This window comes from Tetrao urogallus, assembly GCF_951394365.1.
Source record: "Tetrao urogallus genome assembly, chromosome: 27".
Taxonomy (NCBI): domain Eukaryota; kingdom Metazoa; phylum Chordata; class Aves; order Galliformes; family Phasianidae; genus Tetrao; species Tetrao urogallus.
In genome coordinates this window covers 4,303,918-4,320,140 of record NC_136840.1, presented here as the reverse complement: position 1 = coordinate 4,320,140, position 16,223 = coordinate 4,303,918, and the positions used below count along the sequence as shown (strand labels likewise).

Below are 16,223 nucleotides of genomic sequence, written 5' to 3'. Positions count from 1 at the left end.
TTGGTTTTCCCCTCAAGTTGCTCGGTTCGATTTTGTGTGCAGTCAGTGCAAACCAGAAGAGTCTGAAATTGTCCAACTGCAATTCAGCACTTTTTTCAAAAACTGAGGGAATTTCTTTTCTTTTCTCTCTCAATCACCTCTAACCTGTGATGCAGGAGCAATATTAGATCAAATTCTTGCACAACTGAGGCAAGTCTGCACATCCTAAGGGGCTCTTTATGCACTCTTGCAAATTAGGTTCTACCGGGGTCCTGGATTCTATTCTGTTTAATAGATTATTTGATGGCTTTTTAAATTTTACTCAAGTCATGATTTTGAAACTTTTCCCCATTTGAAAAAAGACATAAGATCAACTGAATCTTCGTATTATGCCTGCTGTGTGATGGGAGAAAAACAGAGCTACAGAGATGGGATCAGGAAAACCAAGGCACAGATGGAGTTGAACTTGTGAAGGGATGTGAAAAATAAAAAGACGGAGTTCTTTAGATACATTGGTCAGAAGAGACAGGCAAGGGATAGTGTAGCCCCTCTGGTAAACGAGGAGGGAGAACTGATTTGTTGCCTGACCCACCTGGTGGCCTTCTATGATGGAGCAATGGTGTTGATGGACAAAGGGAAGGCAACTGTGTCATCTACCTGGACTTGTACAAGGCCTCTGACATAGTCCACACCACATTCTTATCTCTAAATTGCAGAAATATAGATTTGAAAGGTAGACTGCTAGGTGGATAAAGATTTGGTTGGACAATCACAGCCAGAGAGGGCTGTGGTCAATGGAGCTATGTCCAAATGGAGGTGGTGACAAGTGTTGTCCCCTCAGGGGCTCATCTTGGGACCGGTACTCTTGCAGTCTCACATTGCAGTGTGTGATAATGCACTAATTGGAACCTATGTCCGTGTAGTTTAAGTGGCTTAGGCAGAAGCTGGAACTTGCTGCTAATGTTTTGTGCCCTCTGTTTGAAATTTTTACCTTAACTGGAGGCAATATTGGAGCAGCACTGCCCCTTGTTGGGTGCATCATCTGTCACAGGGACTAGACTAAAAGGCCCCTCGAAAGACATTTCCCAGTGACAAGCAATTGGATAAGTAGAGTGTCTGTTTTGTCTCAGGGAAAATGAAGGGTAAAGCTGGACAAGGAGAAGAAACCCCCGGCAAGTCGGTCAGGAGCTTTGTTTAAATACTGCAGCCACACGGTTACTTTTGTTTTGAGGTTCTAAAAACTTGGGATACAGGCAAACAAGCTTTGGTTTTGCTTTCATTTTACATTTTGCTGAGCAAAAAGGCTGCTTTATCTTTAACTTGAAGTAATCATCAACTTCTATGAAAAATAAAGCATCTCGTAGGTTAAAACTCCAGGAAAAGAGCATCTGACAAAAGAGTCCTCCAGCCAACCCCAATCACTGGATTAATCCTTTCAGATCCATGGAAGAAAAGAATTCCAGCCATTTTGCTTTAGTTTTGGCCTAACTACAACTCAACTCTAAAATGTCCGTCAGCACTTTTGTTTGATTAGGGTGTGGGCTTTTTTATTTCCTGTGTTAAATATTGGTGAAACAGTGGGAAATAATAGCTATATTCAATCACAAACTGCATTTCATTTCATGATTCTGTTACTGAAAGCTTGATTTCTGCATTTGTATTTGGCTGTAATGCACTGCAGTGCTTTTTTTTTTTTTTTAATAAAACATGATATAACAGCATTTTAGCAATAAGTTGAAATAATTCACAAATATGCTTGTTTTTATACATATGGACTTAATTCTTTCTGATATGGTTATGTAGTGTGTAACACCATTTTATTTTAGCAGTAATGGAAATTCTTACTGTCAAATCTCTCTGGGAAATACTACAAGGTCAGATTTAAATGCCAAAATTGGAATTTTTAGGAATTACAGTTTAGCAACTTAGCTTTCATGCCGCTTCTGCTTTTTAAAAGGGTCAGTAAAAACACAGACTAGTGGAGGCTGATGATGCATTTTACTGAAAGAAAATATGCTCCACAAAGAGCAAAGGAGAAGACAGATACATGATTGACACTGTGATCAAGATCAGATCATCAAGGAAAAAAGGCTTCTTCATGGGTACACAGATCTGTGTATTTTCTTCAAAATTTCACCAGGAGAAATTGCAGTAAATGATTCTCATATTTCTGAACGTATTTCTGATACATGAGGGTTCATCCTCTGAGAAGTTTGACCCTACAAGAAAAGAAAAAAGCCGATTAAATTTGAATTGAGGAAACAGAAGAACAATGTAGGTGACATTTTTCTATCATTATGTTCTACCACCAGAAATGCTGAATTTAAAAACTGAGTTGTAGATGTATGCTACAAGCCACTGCTGGTGCAATCATCTTAGACAAAAGTCTTATTAGTGCTTATTTTGGTATGCAAAATGCTAGGTGCCATTATACTCACCAGGAGATGGGAAAGCAAAGTAAGTGGGAACTCCTCTGCACAGTCTTTGAATGCGTGCTCCATATGGGTACAGGTTCAGCAGTCTGTCGTTTGAGATCACGTAACGATGCTCTATGGGTGGAAGGAACTCAGGGGAGGTAGCTCCCTAGCGTCAAAGACATAACACCAGAATACAGCATTTAGGAAAATAAAATAAAATTAGAGTTTTCATAATACAGAAGGGTTTTTTCAACTTCTATTTATTTAACTTGATGCAGCTTTTGAGGTATTTAGAGCAACTCAACCCTGCTGAGAAACTTCACTTTAGGAAACTTTTCTCATTTACGTTGATAGAGAATAATAGTCATAGAGCCATTGAGGCTGTAGAAGTCCTCCAAGATCATCTAGTCCAACCATCCACCCATCCCTACCATGCTCATAGAATCATAGAATCATAAAGGTTGGATAAGACCTCTAAGATCATAAAATTCAATTGTCCACCCTCCCCACAGTGCCATTCCCCAAGACTGATAATTCCCAGCTGGTTAACTTTCTCAGCACTTTCATTCACCAGCATACCTCAAATCCATTAAATCCTGTGTCAGCTTTGCTAATGATGCAGGTGTTTTTTCCCAGTACCTTGGTTGCGATGAAACCCTATTAAAATATACATTTAAAAGAAAGAATATTAAAAAACAACAAAGACAAAAACAAAAACAAATGGCAACAAAAACAACAACAACAACAACAACAAAACCTACACTTCAAAGGCTTTATATAGTGCAATTAATCATAGGGAAGGAAAACGTAAATTATATTGCCTAGGTAAATGATGGTGGCTAATGATGGACTTTGACACAAGTAAAATAAATTGCCTTGACTGGTAATGCCACGTGTATGTGGTGTTATATTATCTAGGCCATATGAAATTCAGGGCATCAGAAATTATAGAATATTTAAATAAGAGGATTTTTAAAGCACCGTCTCTAAAGCCTCATGATCTTGCTGAAGCTTAGGTGCTTCTTAAAAACATTTTTTTTCCAGTGCTAATCTAAGCACCAATTTGGATTTTGCAGCAGTGTGAGAAGAAGCAGGTTTGCAGCTTTACATGGTCTTTGTTGAACTCATTGAACAAATGTGCAACGTGGTTACTTGGTTGGCTGTCCCCACAGATTGTCTGGGACTGCTTGCTCTTACATCAACCATCCTACACCTTAATCAAGAGGAGACCAACCAAGTAACACCAGTGTCTACTCATTATCAGCTTGCACTGTGACCCCTTGTGGTAGAAGCCAAAATGTTGCTTGAGCCATAGGGGCAGCCACTTACAGTCTTGGCATCCCAGACAGTTTTCCAGTTATTAGGGTACATAGGTGGCCTGATGGCAAACCCACGGTTGCCAAAATGAGGGCGTGGGTGGGGTGGAATTCCAACTCGAGGTGGATGGCGTCGATTTCCGTGGTGGATTAGATAGTGTGGATTTTCGCCAAGGCGTGCATGGCGTGGACCTTCATTACGGGCTGGCTCGTGTGGACCTTCAGCACGGGGTGGACCTTCGCCATGGAGTGGAAGGTGTGGATTTTCGCCAAGGGATGGACGGGGTGGACCTTCATTACGGGATGGAAGGTTTGGACCTTCACCCTCAGCCCTCCTGTGGTTCTGGTTTTGGAAACAAATTAAAGATAGTGAGGATTTAGGTTAGGAGATTCCCAGAGGTGTTTCATGTTCTTGTTCTGGTAACCATACTTTGGAAAATAATTACTCTCAAAGGCCAGAATAAAAAGGAGATAAATTCCAGCCTCGGCACTGCAAAGGCCATAGTACTTCTGCATCAAACTTTACATTCAGACTTCAGTAAGACCTGTTTTCCATGTATATCTACTGGCATCCTCTCTGTGAAGGCAGGCAGGCTTTAACATAACTGCTCCAACCCTTCCTCCCTCTCCCCCTTTATGGAGTATCAGACCAGGTGGAAAAGTTGGGTATAAGACATTTAAACACTGGGTGATTTCCTTTAAAGTTAAAAGCTAGACTTGATATTGAGAGTGCAATTTGGAAGAAAAAAAAAAAAGTAGGAAAAATGAAATAGTTCCTTATTGCTCTTCCTTTTCACCAGAGGAATTTGCAACAATTTACCATATTTCACTGTATTCACTGCTACCATACTATGTTCATAAATACTTAACAGTATTTATGCTAATCTGAAAGTCAGAATTGGTTGCTGATTTCATATCTAGCAATTGATATTTTCTCCTGATACATGTACCACCTATATATGCTCTCTAGTGTAAAAAAAGGTAGTTTCATGCTAAATGTCCGATTTCAGAACACAGCTTCATTTTCACAAATATATTTTTCAGTTGTCACAACTAAAACCCATCAGTTCTTATGGCAGTGGTGCATCTTTGCACTGTACTTACCTCCTCAGCAAGGTTTGGAGCCAGGAGAACTCCAAAGAGAGCAAGCACAATCTGAAATGAACAATAACATATGCTCATCTTGCGTCAAGTTATTTTCTGTCTTAAAATAAGCTTTACTTCTTGCTTAGCTTCATGCTCAGCATTTTTCTGGAGTTTATCTGATGAGTACATAAATATGCAGTTAAATCAAATAATCAATTCATATAAATTGCTCTTAACCTTAGAATTGTATTTTGTGCAGGTAAAAAAGCTCATCTAAACACTGTTTTTTTAAAAATTTCCAGCCCCAATTCTGTGCCCTCTTGGAAAAAGCTGGACTGAAGTATTTCTTTTTAAGAGTGAACTTTTCAATGAGCTTCTTGATTTTCAGAGCAAGCATCCATGTCTACCATTGCAAAGGGTTGGAATATGAGCGTGCAGCACAGCTGTGTCCTTGGAACACAGCAGAAATGGGACTTGAAAGTCCTCATAACAGATCTCATGCATCCAAATACAAAGCTGAAGAGGGTAGGCAGTGTATTTCTGTACAAAAGCACATTGCTACCCCTCTCTAAAATTATGTTGTTTCAATGATCCCATGCTTCATGTTCAGATTTCCTTAGGGTCAAAAGTCCTGCTGGTATATTTTTATGTAAGATTCAATACTAAATACTTCTGTAACAATAACCATTGTGGACAATTGTTCTCTTGGAGACAAATCCTCAAATACTGAACCCATCAAAAATTTCGCTGACTTCAAAGGCGAATTTTTAATAGTTAGATCCAAGTGTGACTCAGAGTATTTAACATTTGGGAAATAATCCTGCAGCAGTTTCAGACCGCTATGAATACCGCTGCCCTTCTCTCATGCATGCACTTGAGTCCCCCACAGCTCACTGTTCTTCTCTTATGCTCTTGACAGACAGCTGTAAATTAACTTCAGATAGCTCAGGAAGACCATTGACTTGTGAGTGAGACAGCATTGCCCTTCCTAGATTTTACGTGTGCATCTCACCCTTGAAACAGAGCACTTGTTTGGCTAAGCTTATGGAATGAGGTCACTGCCAAAAATGAAATTTCACCCACGAAGTTGCAACCCATTTGGCCTTTTTGCTCTGTAAACCCTACATAATTCAGTGATAGTCCTATAGGTGCCAAGAAAGACTCAAAATAATTTAAAAACTCTCCAACATTAGCAGTTTTATGAGAAAGTGATATATGTACTTACAGCGAACTTCATTTTGATGGTAGATGAGGCAGGTTCTGCTGGTAATTGATGTGTACTCTTACTTCTTATAGAGTAATATCCCAAAGTAAAATGGGTTTACCTTCTTGGCAGGTGTCCTCTGTTCACAGAATCATGACGAGTTTCCTGTGGAAGCAGTCTGATAAGAGTAGGCTTTGATACAAACCTAATCGAACTCATTACATATTGAAAGATTAAAGAAATCTTGTAATGGTAAGGTGAAAGAATTCAACAGTAACTTCTAAAAGGAGAAAAAAAATCAGAACCAGAAAATGGATGCCTAATAAAATCTGTAGTTGTTCTTTGTGTGATAAAGAACTCAGCCTAATTTTTTTATTCATAGCTCATTACATTTTAAAAATAGCAATATTACCATCTCTGTTGATGTAAAAGGTGTTAATTCATGTCCCCAGCAATGACAGAACTGGATCTATATAATAGAAGTTATTGAGTCCTTTTGCTTGCCTTCTCTCGTGAATCCTTTAGTGCTGTTTTGTCCTTAGGATCTGCTTTCTATCCTTGAGACCTGGCCTCTGCATATTCAGCTCTGCACAAAAGTACTAATTACTATTTACAGAAATGCTGATTACAAAACAAAAGTTTATTCAAGAAAGGGACCCTGTACTTGAAATTATAAAAGATGAGTAAGGCAGGAGCAATAACAACAGACATTTATATCAATTGTTATGTAGAAAGTTGATTTCTAATGTTCATCTGAGTTTGGTAATTACATATGGAGCCATAGGAAAAATGTATTAGCCTTGTTTGCTGCAAAAACTTTCAAAATGTTTGCATAATATTTTCGTTGGCCCATGAAGAAGTCCAATTCTTGTTTCCCAAGAATGATCTCCATTGCTGCGTAATGTACAGAGATACTTAGAATAGAATAATTTGAGTTGGAATGGACGTTTAAAGGTCATCTACAAGGTCATCATCCCTACATAACCCCAGATAATTTGGATTTGTTTCTTGGCTCTGCTCATTAAAGAAGAAGCAGTTTAAGAAGTACTCATTTAAATACTTGAAAAGCATTTCTTCTTTAACAGCAGCTCTATCAGTACATCAGTCCTGCACCTTGCAGTAGTTGGTATGGGTTGGCACACTCTGTTTCCTTTGCATTTCTGGAATGGCACGGTGGGAATTCTGATATGAACTAATGTCTCTGAAACGAATTATCCAATGCTGTCAGTTGCTGAATAAGAGTAATGGAAAAGGTCAGGAAATCTGACTTTAATTAAGAAGATGAGGCCTAATTCTCATTTGTAACAGTGACAGCTCCATTTTATTAGTAATGGATGTCTTGTTGGACTGCAGCACTGTGGGTGAAAGAACTGCTTTTCCCTCAATTTTGCTCCCACTTTGCAATTTGCATGAGGTGTACAGTACATTGAATGAAAGTAATACATTACTAAGCACAAGGATTTCCTTCTTCCAGTTGATCTGTGGATGCAGAATGGAGACCTGCATGTTCTTAGACTCAAAGATCCAAACTATACAGGAGTTTATTTTGAATGTCGTGAAATCCTCTCATAGTCTCTGGAAATTTAATTTTTGACTTGTTCCCAAGAAACGCATTGAGAAGCTGAACTCTGTAATGCTTGTCCCCGTGGTGTCATTACTAATGAGCTGGAACAAATGGTTTGGTCCATTTGTTCTAACAACCATCGCCAATTTGGCCATTATTATGATGCATCACACTTGGAAGCCTGAATCTCCAAATCTTCCATCAACTTTCGATTACTGAAGTATTTGCGTGGCAAACACACAATTAGAGCATTTCACATTAAGAATCGCTGATGGAACTAACTGCAGTATTAGAATCCAGGAATAAGGGCAGGGAGGGGATGCAATTACAGTATGAGATCTTGTTCTTTTTCCAACACAAACTTTCTATATCTCTTTGCCTGATTTTAAAGCTCTGATCAAAGCATTCTCTGCTTCTGTAATAAGTTCTTATACCACTGTGCAGCAAACTCCCAAGGCTGAGGAATGTTTAACCCTAGACTTACGCTTTCATGTGTAGGGTTTTTTTTCATACCTTATAGTATAGAAAGAATAAAAACTACAGAAATTTTTGGTGGATTAACCCTATAAGCTTGTTTTTTTAACTGCTGAATTTGACAAATTCTGCTTGCCCCATCCATGGACAACATGGATTTTGATCCCATGTTTGGTGTGCCCAGCTGAATGCAAACATAAGCACAGAGAACTTTGTTGCTCTTTGAGGCGTTGCTTCATTCTTTGCTTTCCTCCCACTACCTACTCACTCCCTGATAAAGCAAATATTTATCAAAAGAACATGAATAAAAGCATTAGTCACCAAGAAAGTTTGTTTTGATAGCATTATTCCCACATTAACTTGATTAAATCTCTCTCCCTTGTATGTTGAAATTCCTGTTTGGTTATCAGACGTGAACTGAAGTTATACAAGTATTCTTTTCATACGATAGTCAAGGTTTGCTTGTTTAAATGATTTTTACTGGATGGTGGTGTCAAATAGTGTATCAAATTCCTCATGTAATTTTCATCACATAGACTAAGGCTAACTTAAGAATATTTTACTGAGGTAAATTAGAATGTATTTTAAAATACTTGGCCTTATGAAATGAGCTGAGAAATAAGTTTTTTGCAACAATATACATTTCTGTGCTGTAGGAATACATTCCTTTTTCTGAATAAGCTTCTCTGTGGGACCGATCTGACTGCAAGCGTAACAGCTGACTGTGTAGAATCAGTAAGAATCATAGAATCATTAAGGTCAGAAAAGACTTCTAAGATCATCTACTTATCACAACCATGCATGTGGGGAAAAGTTTGAAAGTCTTCATTTAGATCAAAATTATCTGAAACAAGACTGCATTGAGAGTGGATACCATTGTAAAATTTTGGGGTCGGGGAAGAGTTCTGCAAGAGAATGCAAGACACTGGCCTCAAGTTGCTCCAGGGGAGGTTCAGGTTGGATATTAGGAAAAGCTGCTTCAAAAGAGTAGGTAGGCACTGGCACAGTCTGCCCAGGGAGGTGCTGGAGTCACCATCCCTGGAGGCGCTGAAGAACAAGGTGGAGATGTGGCACTGAGGGACATGGTTTAGTGGCCAGTATTGGTGGTAGGTGGATGGTTGGAGTAAATGATCTCAGAGGTCTTTTCCAACCGTAATGATTCTATGATTCTATGATAATTTCAGATACATTACTGGGAGATTTATGGATTTCAAGTTACTGACATGAGCCAACTAGAAGTGTGTTCTCTCTTGCAATAAGATTAATTAGTCAAATGCTTTTTAGAAAGTAATCTTTTATTTTTGGCCTCACCTGAGAGGATCAGCAAAATTCAATCCTTTCAACATATGGTGGAAATAATGAGAACACAACCACTGTTGTATGTTTCCTTCACTAAATACTGCTGATTAATCTACTCTCATGTGTGGCTTACGAAAGCAGAAGCTCATGCTTCAATGCCATGGCAGTTTCTCGAAAGAAATTAATATATAAAGACATAATGAATACTGGAAATTTAATTTAACGTTAGTTTTAAACCTATTAAAGGTTTTCATTTGGGCTTGTTCATGAATCCTGCTGTGAAAGGTTGTAATCTTGCAAACAAATAACCATTTGAAAAGAAGGGGCAGGGCCAGCTTTCAACAGGAGGGCAACATCAATCTAATCTAATTTAAACTAACCTAACCCCGCTTGTCACAATTTCATGTGTGTTTGTATTTATGTTCTGATATATTGCTTAGCAGCACAGATTTGTTACACTGGAGATAACACTGTCCATGTAGAGTTGCGTGGTGTAAAGCAAATGCATGCAATTTACTTTTATATTGAGGCTTACTTGTAGGCCTGGATGACCTGTTTCACCTTTTCTTCAGTTGATTAATGACTGTTCAATATCTTCACTAATGATCTGAATGATGGGTAGAGTGTACCCTCAGGAAGTTTGCAGATGATGCAGAACTGAGGAAGGAACAGTGGCAGATTCACTGGAAGATAATTCTGTTGTCCAAAGGGACCTGGACAGGTTGGAGAAATGGTCTAATGGGAACTTCATGAAGTTCAACAAAGGGAAATACAACATTCTACACCTGTCGTGAAGGAATTTAGTAACCCTTAAGTCCTCCAGGTGGGAAGCAGGTCTGGAGAAAAAGCCTTGGGAATCCTAGTGGACATCAAGTTGACCATGAGCTAGCCATGTGGCCTTGCCACTAAGAAGGCTAGCAGCATTCCTGGGTGCATCAGTCAAAGTATTGCCAACAATTTAAAGGAGGTAGTCTTTTTCCCCTGTTCAATCCAAGTGAAGGTGGGCCTGGGATACTGCGTCCAGTTCTAGGCTTCACAGTACAGGAGAGACCTGGATGTACTGAAGGGATTCCAGTGTAGGGCCACAAAGATGCCGAAGGGCCTGGAGTACCTCTTCTATGAAATAGCTGTCAGTGTTTAGCTGAGAAACTTTAAGGCTTAACAGACATTTCAACAAATTATGTAAATACTTAAATGGAGGATACAAAGAACACAGACTGAGGCTCCTTCCAGTGGTGCTCAGTGCCAAGACAAGAGACAAATGGCACAACCTGGAAAACAAGACGTTCCATCTAAGTATCAGAAAGCACCTCTGTGCTGTGTGGATCACAGAGAGCTGGCATAGGCTGCCCAGAGATGTGCTGGAGTCTCCTCATTGGAGATCTTCAAAGCCAACTGGATGTGGTCCTGGAAACCAGCTCTGGTGACCCTGCTGGAGCAAGTGGATAAGAGCAGATGGCCTGCAAAGGTCCTTTCCAATCTCAACCATTCTCTGATTCTGTAACTAAGATGACAGCAGTTTGTTGGCTTTCGGTCTGGATTCTCATTTTGTGAGAAGGGAATAGGATTCAATTACAACATTTAAGTTATGTGTGATTGGTCAAGGTGTGCGCACTGAATGATGTGGAGTTATAGGACAGGAGGCAGTGACCTTTAGTTGTGCCAGGGGAAGGTTCAGGTTGCATATTGGGAAAAGTTTCCTCTCAGAAAGAGTGGTCGGGCACTGGAACAGATTGCCCAGGAAGGTGGTGGATGGAGGTGTTCAAGAAAAGATTAGATGTGGTACTGAGAGACATGGTGTAGAGCAGTCACAGGCATGGGTTGACAGTTGGACTAGATGATCTTCCAACCTTAATGATGCCATGATTCTATGAAATGAGGAGGCCAAGCAAGGTCATAATCACAGGAGAGTACTCATGGAGGTGTCCCATGGTCATTGACTTTTGATATCAGATACAGTTGTAGTTTTAAAGGAGGAATCTCCATTCTGCTTCTCTTGTGGCCATATGTGAACACATTCTCTGAAGTCTCATGTGACTCTTTTTTGCATTGAGGAGAAAATCAGTAAACCAGATTGTGCCTGTGCAGCAAAATTGTTACTTCCAACAATGTCACTATTTTCAATGCATCTGATAGATATCACGGTGTCTGATCAAAAATTAGCATTACTTTTTGTTAGAAAAGATCATGCACATACTAGATGGAAGAAATGGCAGAAAAGCTGGTCTGTTCAGTAGCTGACACGTAAGCATGAGTGGTGCTGGAAATTTTTTCTAGGATTTCTCTGAAGACTATCAGGCTTTTAGGAGTTGTTTTTCAGAAGACAAAATGCATATTGTATGAATGAATAGCAGAGTTGTTCCTGATGTCCTTTTGTTCTAGAAAATATCCTGTTAAATATTAAAAAAAAATGAAATAGAAGGAGTGGAAATTCCACTAAAGTTTAAACCAGTAAACAGTGACTATTTGGGGAGTGATTAATCACACAAAAGCTGATGTATTGACTGCTTTTAACATATCAAGATCTGGTTATCTATGCCAGCCCAAAATTTCAGATACCAGATACTCTGGCGTGTAGATATGGACTTGTTGTGGTCAGTGAACAATTCTGTCAAGTGTTACCCACACCTACTGGATGATATAAAAGTTGAAGGTCTCTGGAGTTTTCTTGAGTTCCTATCCTCCACAGCCTCTTGTTGAAAGAAAAATGAAGGCATTTGTAAGTATACACATTTTTATTCAATTTATATTATAGTATGTTCATTTTAAAATTAAAATATAGAAAAAAGATGTTCTGAGTAGTGGTGCAGTACTGGGACTAACAGGATCTATGTATTTGGGTTTTTTTTTGGTTGTTCATTGGGAAATCTCCCCGAAGTCAGTAAGAACATTATTTCAGTGGAGGATGTAGAATCTGATCACAGTTCAAAACAGGGATTTAGTAATGATTAAATAATTCCAATTGTGGAGACAAATTAAGAAGTAACCTGCCATGTGACTTTGAAAGATGCAAATAATGCCACTGTTGTTCTGCATTTTTACTATTAGAAGCAAAAAAAGCTAATATCAGTAATATTACGATGCAGAACTGTGATTGCTTTCAACTAGCACACGTTTGGAGAGTGTAGTATTTCAAAGTGACAGCATAGCTGCTCACCTCAGCTCATGAGCTGAATTTTTTGTCTCGCCTTGTTTATTGATATGGCACTGCCCAGTGTTTCTGTTGAGTGAAATGCTCATTCCTCTTGTTACAGGCTGCAATTTTCATTTTGCTGGGAGTCTTCTGGACTCAAACTTCTGCATTGGAGGTAAGTAAACTGGCAAGCCTACTGGTGCATGTACTTTAAAATGCATTAGATTGATGGGAAGGGAGGAATATAATAGGAAGAATGGAAGAAACTAAAATAATGCCTACTGCCAAGCACAGAATAAGTAGCTTTAATCAAAGATGACAAGAGGCAAAAAGACAGAGGCAGTTCTGCACAGCTGTATAGTAGCAAGAAATAGAGGCAACATAGGTCCCCTTGGCTCAGCCTGAAGTTGAAAGACTCTTGCAGCCTTCTCTGCTGCCATGTACAACAATGTAATATAAATATAATAATAAATATAACATAATTCTCCTTGGGCTGTGGCGTGGGTCTGTCCCCTCCCCTCTCACCGTGACTCAACCACTACCACAATTAGTCCTCACCTCAAGTGCCTCCTGAGATTCCTAGAGAGTTAGAGGGTTTCACATTTATATGAAGCAATCATGATTATTGGCATATATTCTTGGTTTATGCTGTGTCTTTAAAAGTGCAAACCAGATAACAATGGTTTTATGCTTTTTACCAAAGAGTTATCTCCTGCCGGGACCTAACAATGAATATGTCACTGGGTCTATGACCATTGACAACAAGAAGAACTATGCTGATGTCCATGTCCGATCTGGCATGTACTCCTCTGACACCATTTTTGACTACCAGCACGTAAGTAAATCTAAGAATCTGCCTAGAATTTAACAATCTCTATGAAGATGTTTGTAAATTCAGATAAGTTGTATTGGTGTGCTTTCATAGTGAATTGCCCTGAAATACAGTTTCTTTGAAGACTCCCCTCTCTTCTCCTCTTATGTAATTTCTTTTTCACACATATGATGATGCATTTTTATGAGACTTGTGATGACATGGTGGTCATTTGTGAAAGTGAGAAGGCTGTCACTGACCTCAGTGCAAGAGAGTCAAGAAATGGCTGCCATCACTTGTATATTGCAAATGGAGCAGGAATCCATGGGAAAAGAGCACTCAACTCTTACAGACAGACATTGAATTCTCTTTTATTCCCCATAGGTGAAAATGCAAAAAAGTCATTCTACAGTAGTCATTGTAACTACCTTATGTTTCTTCTAGATGGCCCTATAGAGGAGAAAGAATCAACAAACATTAGTGGTAGCCATTTTTAGTGAATTACTTTTTATTTTATTTTATTTTATTTTATTTTATTTTATTTTATTTTATTTTATTTTATTTTATTTTATTTTATATCACAGGGATATATTGCAACAAGGCTGTTTGCACGACATGCTTGTTTCATCATGAAAATTGATAGAGCTTCCATCCCCGAGCTGCAAGAGCTTGGACGCCAGGCTTTTGAGAGACAGGTAATTTTGTAGAAAAATTCATTCTGTATACAAAAAAAAGTCTACTTTGTGGAAGCTACAGGGCTCTAAGACGACCTGCTGTTCTTAGGAATGCCTACTAGTGGTTAGCCATGATGGAACAGATCTGACAAAATAGAACTTCAAGGAAATATCACACAGAACATGTCAATATTTTGGGTTTGACATCATTTGAAATAGTTTCATTTGCAGAACAGAATTCAGAAATCAATTTACTTTGACTGAACTGTGATTTTTCTGGCACAACTTATGACAGTCCAACAGTAGCACATTTGCTATTGCACTTCTTATGGCACCCTTATGGACTGGGAGGATTAATGTATTTGGAAACTGCTTGACTATGCAGTCAATTAACAATTTATTAAGTATCAATACAACTCAGCTTACCTGTATTGATAGAAATAGTATCTAGTGAAATTTGTTTCTGAACAGGTTGGAAAAAATATTTTAAAAATGTATTCCTTAGCTAAAGCTTTGTATGAGACAAAGATATTAGATTTAGGGATTTTTCTCAAAGGGTACCTCAGACATGTGAAACCAAAGTTAGGCTACTAATGACATCTACTATTTTCTCCTTAGACTATGAGGAAAATTTATTCTCCACGAGTTATGTGGGTACAGTTTCAACCCGGTAATGCCATGTTTGGGAGCATCAGAGAGTGGCTTCGCTATGGTAAACCCATTGAGCAACTCTGCAAGGGTCTACCTCTCTACAAGCTTACAAAGAGTGAACGTAAGTAGGAAAAAGAAAACATTTTTGCCTTTAAAACTAAGTTCATATGGCAACTTTGAGAGGCAGGGACATATTGTCCCATCTTGGAGAGGGGGAGTAAACTGCCTGGCAAAATTGAAAGAGTAAGGCTCCAGGATGCTTTGGAAAATCTATTAAAGCATGTTTTGCCATCATTTGGCATCTGAATATCTAGTACAGCTGTTCCAAAGTGGTTTGTCTAGTGTCACAGAGGACTCAGTTGTATCCAATGGTATGTATGGTGGTCCCAAAGTGATACCTGCTGAATACTGTGACTGGAAATGAGGATCCCAAAGATGATTTAAAGCCATATAAATGGCTCAAATTCCTTTCTTTGTGTTACACCATAAAAATTTTCTACAGTGTTCACTGAGACCAGCAGGAGACTTGAACAATGACTAGGGATTGTGTTTATGTGTTTAACAGACTCTTCCTTGGTGGACACAGGAATCTCGTCACTGAAAATGTTTTCTTTTTTTTGTTTTTGTTTTAGCACTGACTAATTCCAACGGCTGTGCCAGTGCAGGAATTCCATCCATTTTGGGCTTTAACATCTGTGAGAAACTCAGAGAGAACTACTGATCTGGACAGTCCTTCTGCTTGGAAGTGGCTCATTTCTCTATGTGCTTCTCTGATGGTACACATGTTCTTAAAATGGAAGAAAACAAAATCAATTTACCTGTCCTGAGCTTTGAAAGCAACAAACACATGCTCTACAAATAAAGATAATGTAGTAATTCAAATGCTTTGTCTTCTTTCTTCATTTGAAAGTGGAACAGAACTAGGACTTCCTAGAGATTTTCCTCCAGAAAAGATGTGTTTTGCTTTGGTGCATTTGTACACTTAGGCTGTGACATGACATAGGCAGTGGGTCATGCTAATGGAGAAAAAGAATGGGTTTTCCATTGAAGATCTTTCCGTTGACACCAGCACCCATGGTCTTCAGGGACTGACTCATATATGTTTGCTAGTGGGAAGGAGAGAGGGACTGAGGAAACAAGAAAATGAATGGATAGAAAAAGGGAGGGAGTAAATATTTGTTATCAACTGTCACGGGAATACTTCATAATAATTTTAATTAGATTTGATTTAAACTTTATTGTTAGAGAAGCATCTGAAACAAAGCCCCAGGGAGGTGTTCCAGAACTGTGGAGTGCTGAGGGACATGGTCAGTGGGCATGGTGGGATGGGTTGGGGATGGACTTGGGGATTGCAGAGGTCTTTTCCAACCTTCGTGATTCCATGGTTCCATGGATGTGATATCTCTGGAGCTGCTTAAAATACAAGATGAAGCAACACTGGTGACGTCTGTGTGCTTTTCCTGTGAATCTCAGCAAATGGTTGAGATCACACATGCATGCTTGGTGTGTATTTTGGGGTGGAAGACTGAATATCTGTAGTTTATTGGAGCCTTGTTGCCAAATGGCAAGGTATCCCTTTGGAGTCCAGGAAGCTAGCCTCAGGTCCATGATTTAT

General features: G+C 39.0%; 2 protein-coding genes across 2 annotated transcripts; one reads left to right on the top strand and one right to left on the bottom strand.

Moving 5' to 3' along the window:
• Nucleotides 1-2,112: 2,112 nt before the first annotated feature.
• LOC306956116 (uncharacterized protein) lies at nucleotides 2,113-4,894 on the bottom strand (the record flags this gene model as incomplete). Its single annotated transcript, XM_079547530.1, has 5 exons — nucleotides 2,113-2,198; nucleotides 2,418-2,562; nucleotides 2,976-3,053; nucleotides 3,726-4,055; nucleotides 4,817-4,894. The coding sequence occupies 5 exons, from the start codon at nucleotides 4,892-4,894 to the stop codon at nucleotides 2,113-2,115; spliced, it is 717 nt and encodes a 238-aa protein (XP_079403656.1).
• A 303-nt stretch (nucleotides 4,895-5,197) lies between these two features.
• Nucleotides 5,198-15,329, top strand: GKN2 (gastrokine 2; the record flags this gene model as incomplete). Its single annotated transcript, XM_079547529.1, has 6 exons — nucleotides 5,198-5,323; nucleotides 12,594-12,647; nucleotides 13,176-13,307; nucleotides 13,868-13,978; nucleotides 14,576-14,729; nucleotides 15,241-15,329. 6 exons carry the CDS (start codon nucleotides 5,198-5,200, stop codon nucleotides 15,327-15,329), a joined length of 666 nt encoding a protein of 221 aa, XP_079403655.1.
• Between the last annotated feature and the right edge of the window lie 894 nt (nucleotides 15,330-16,223).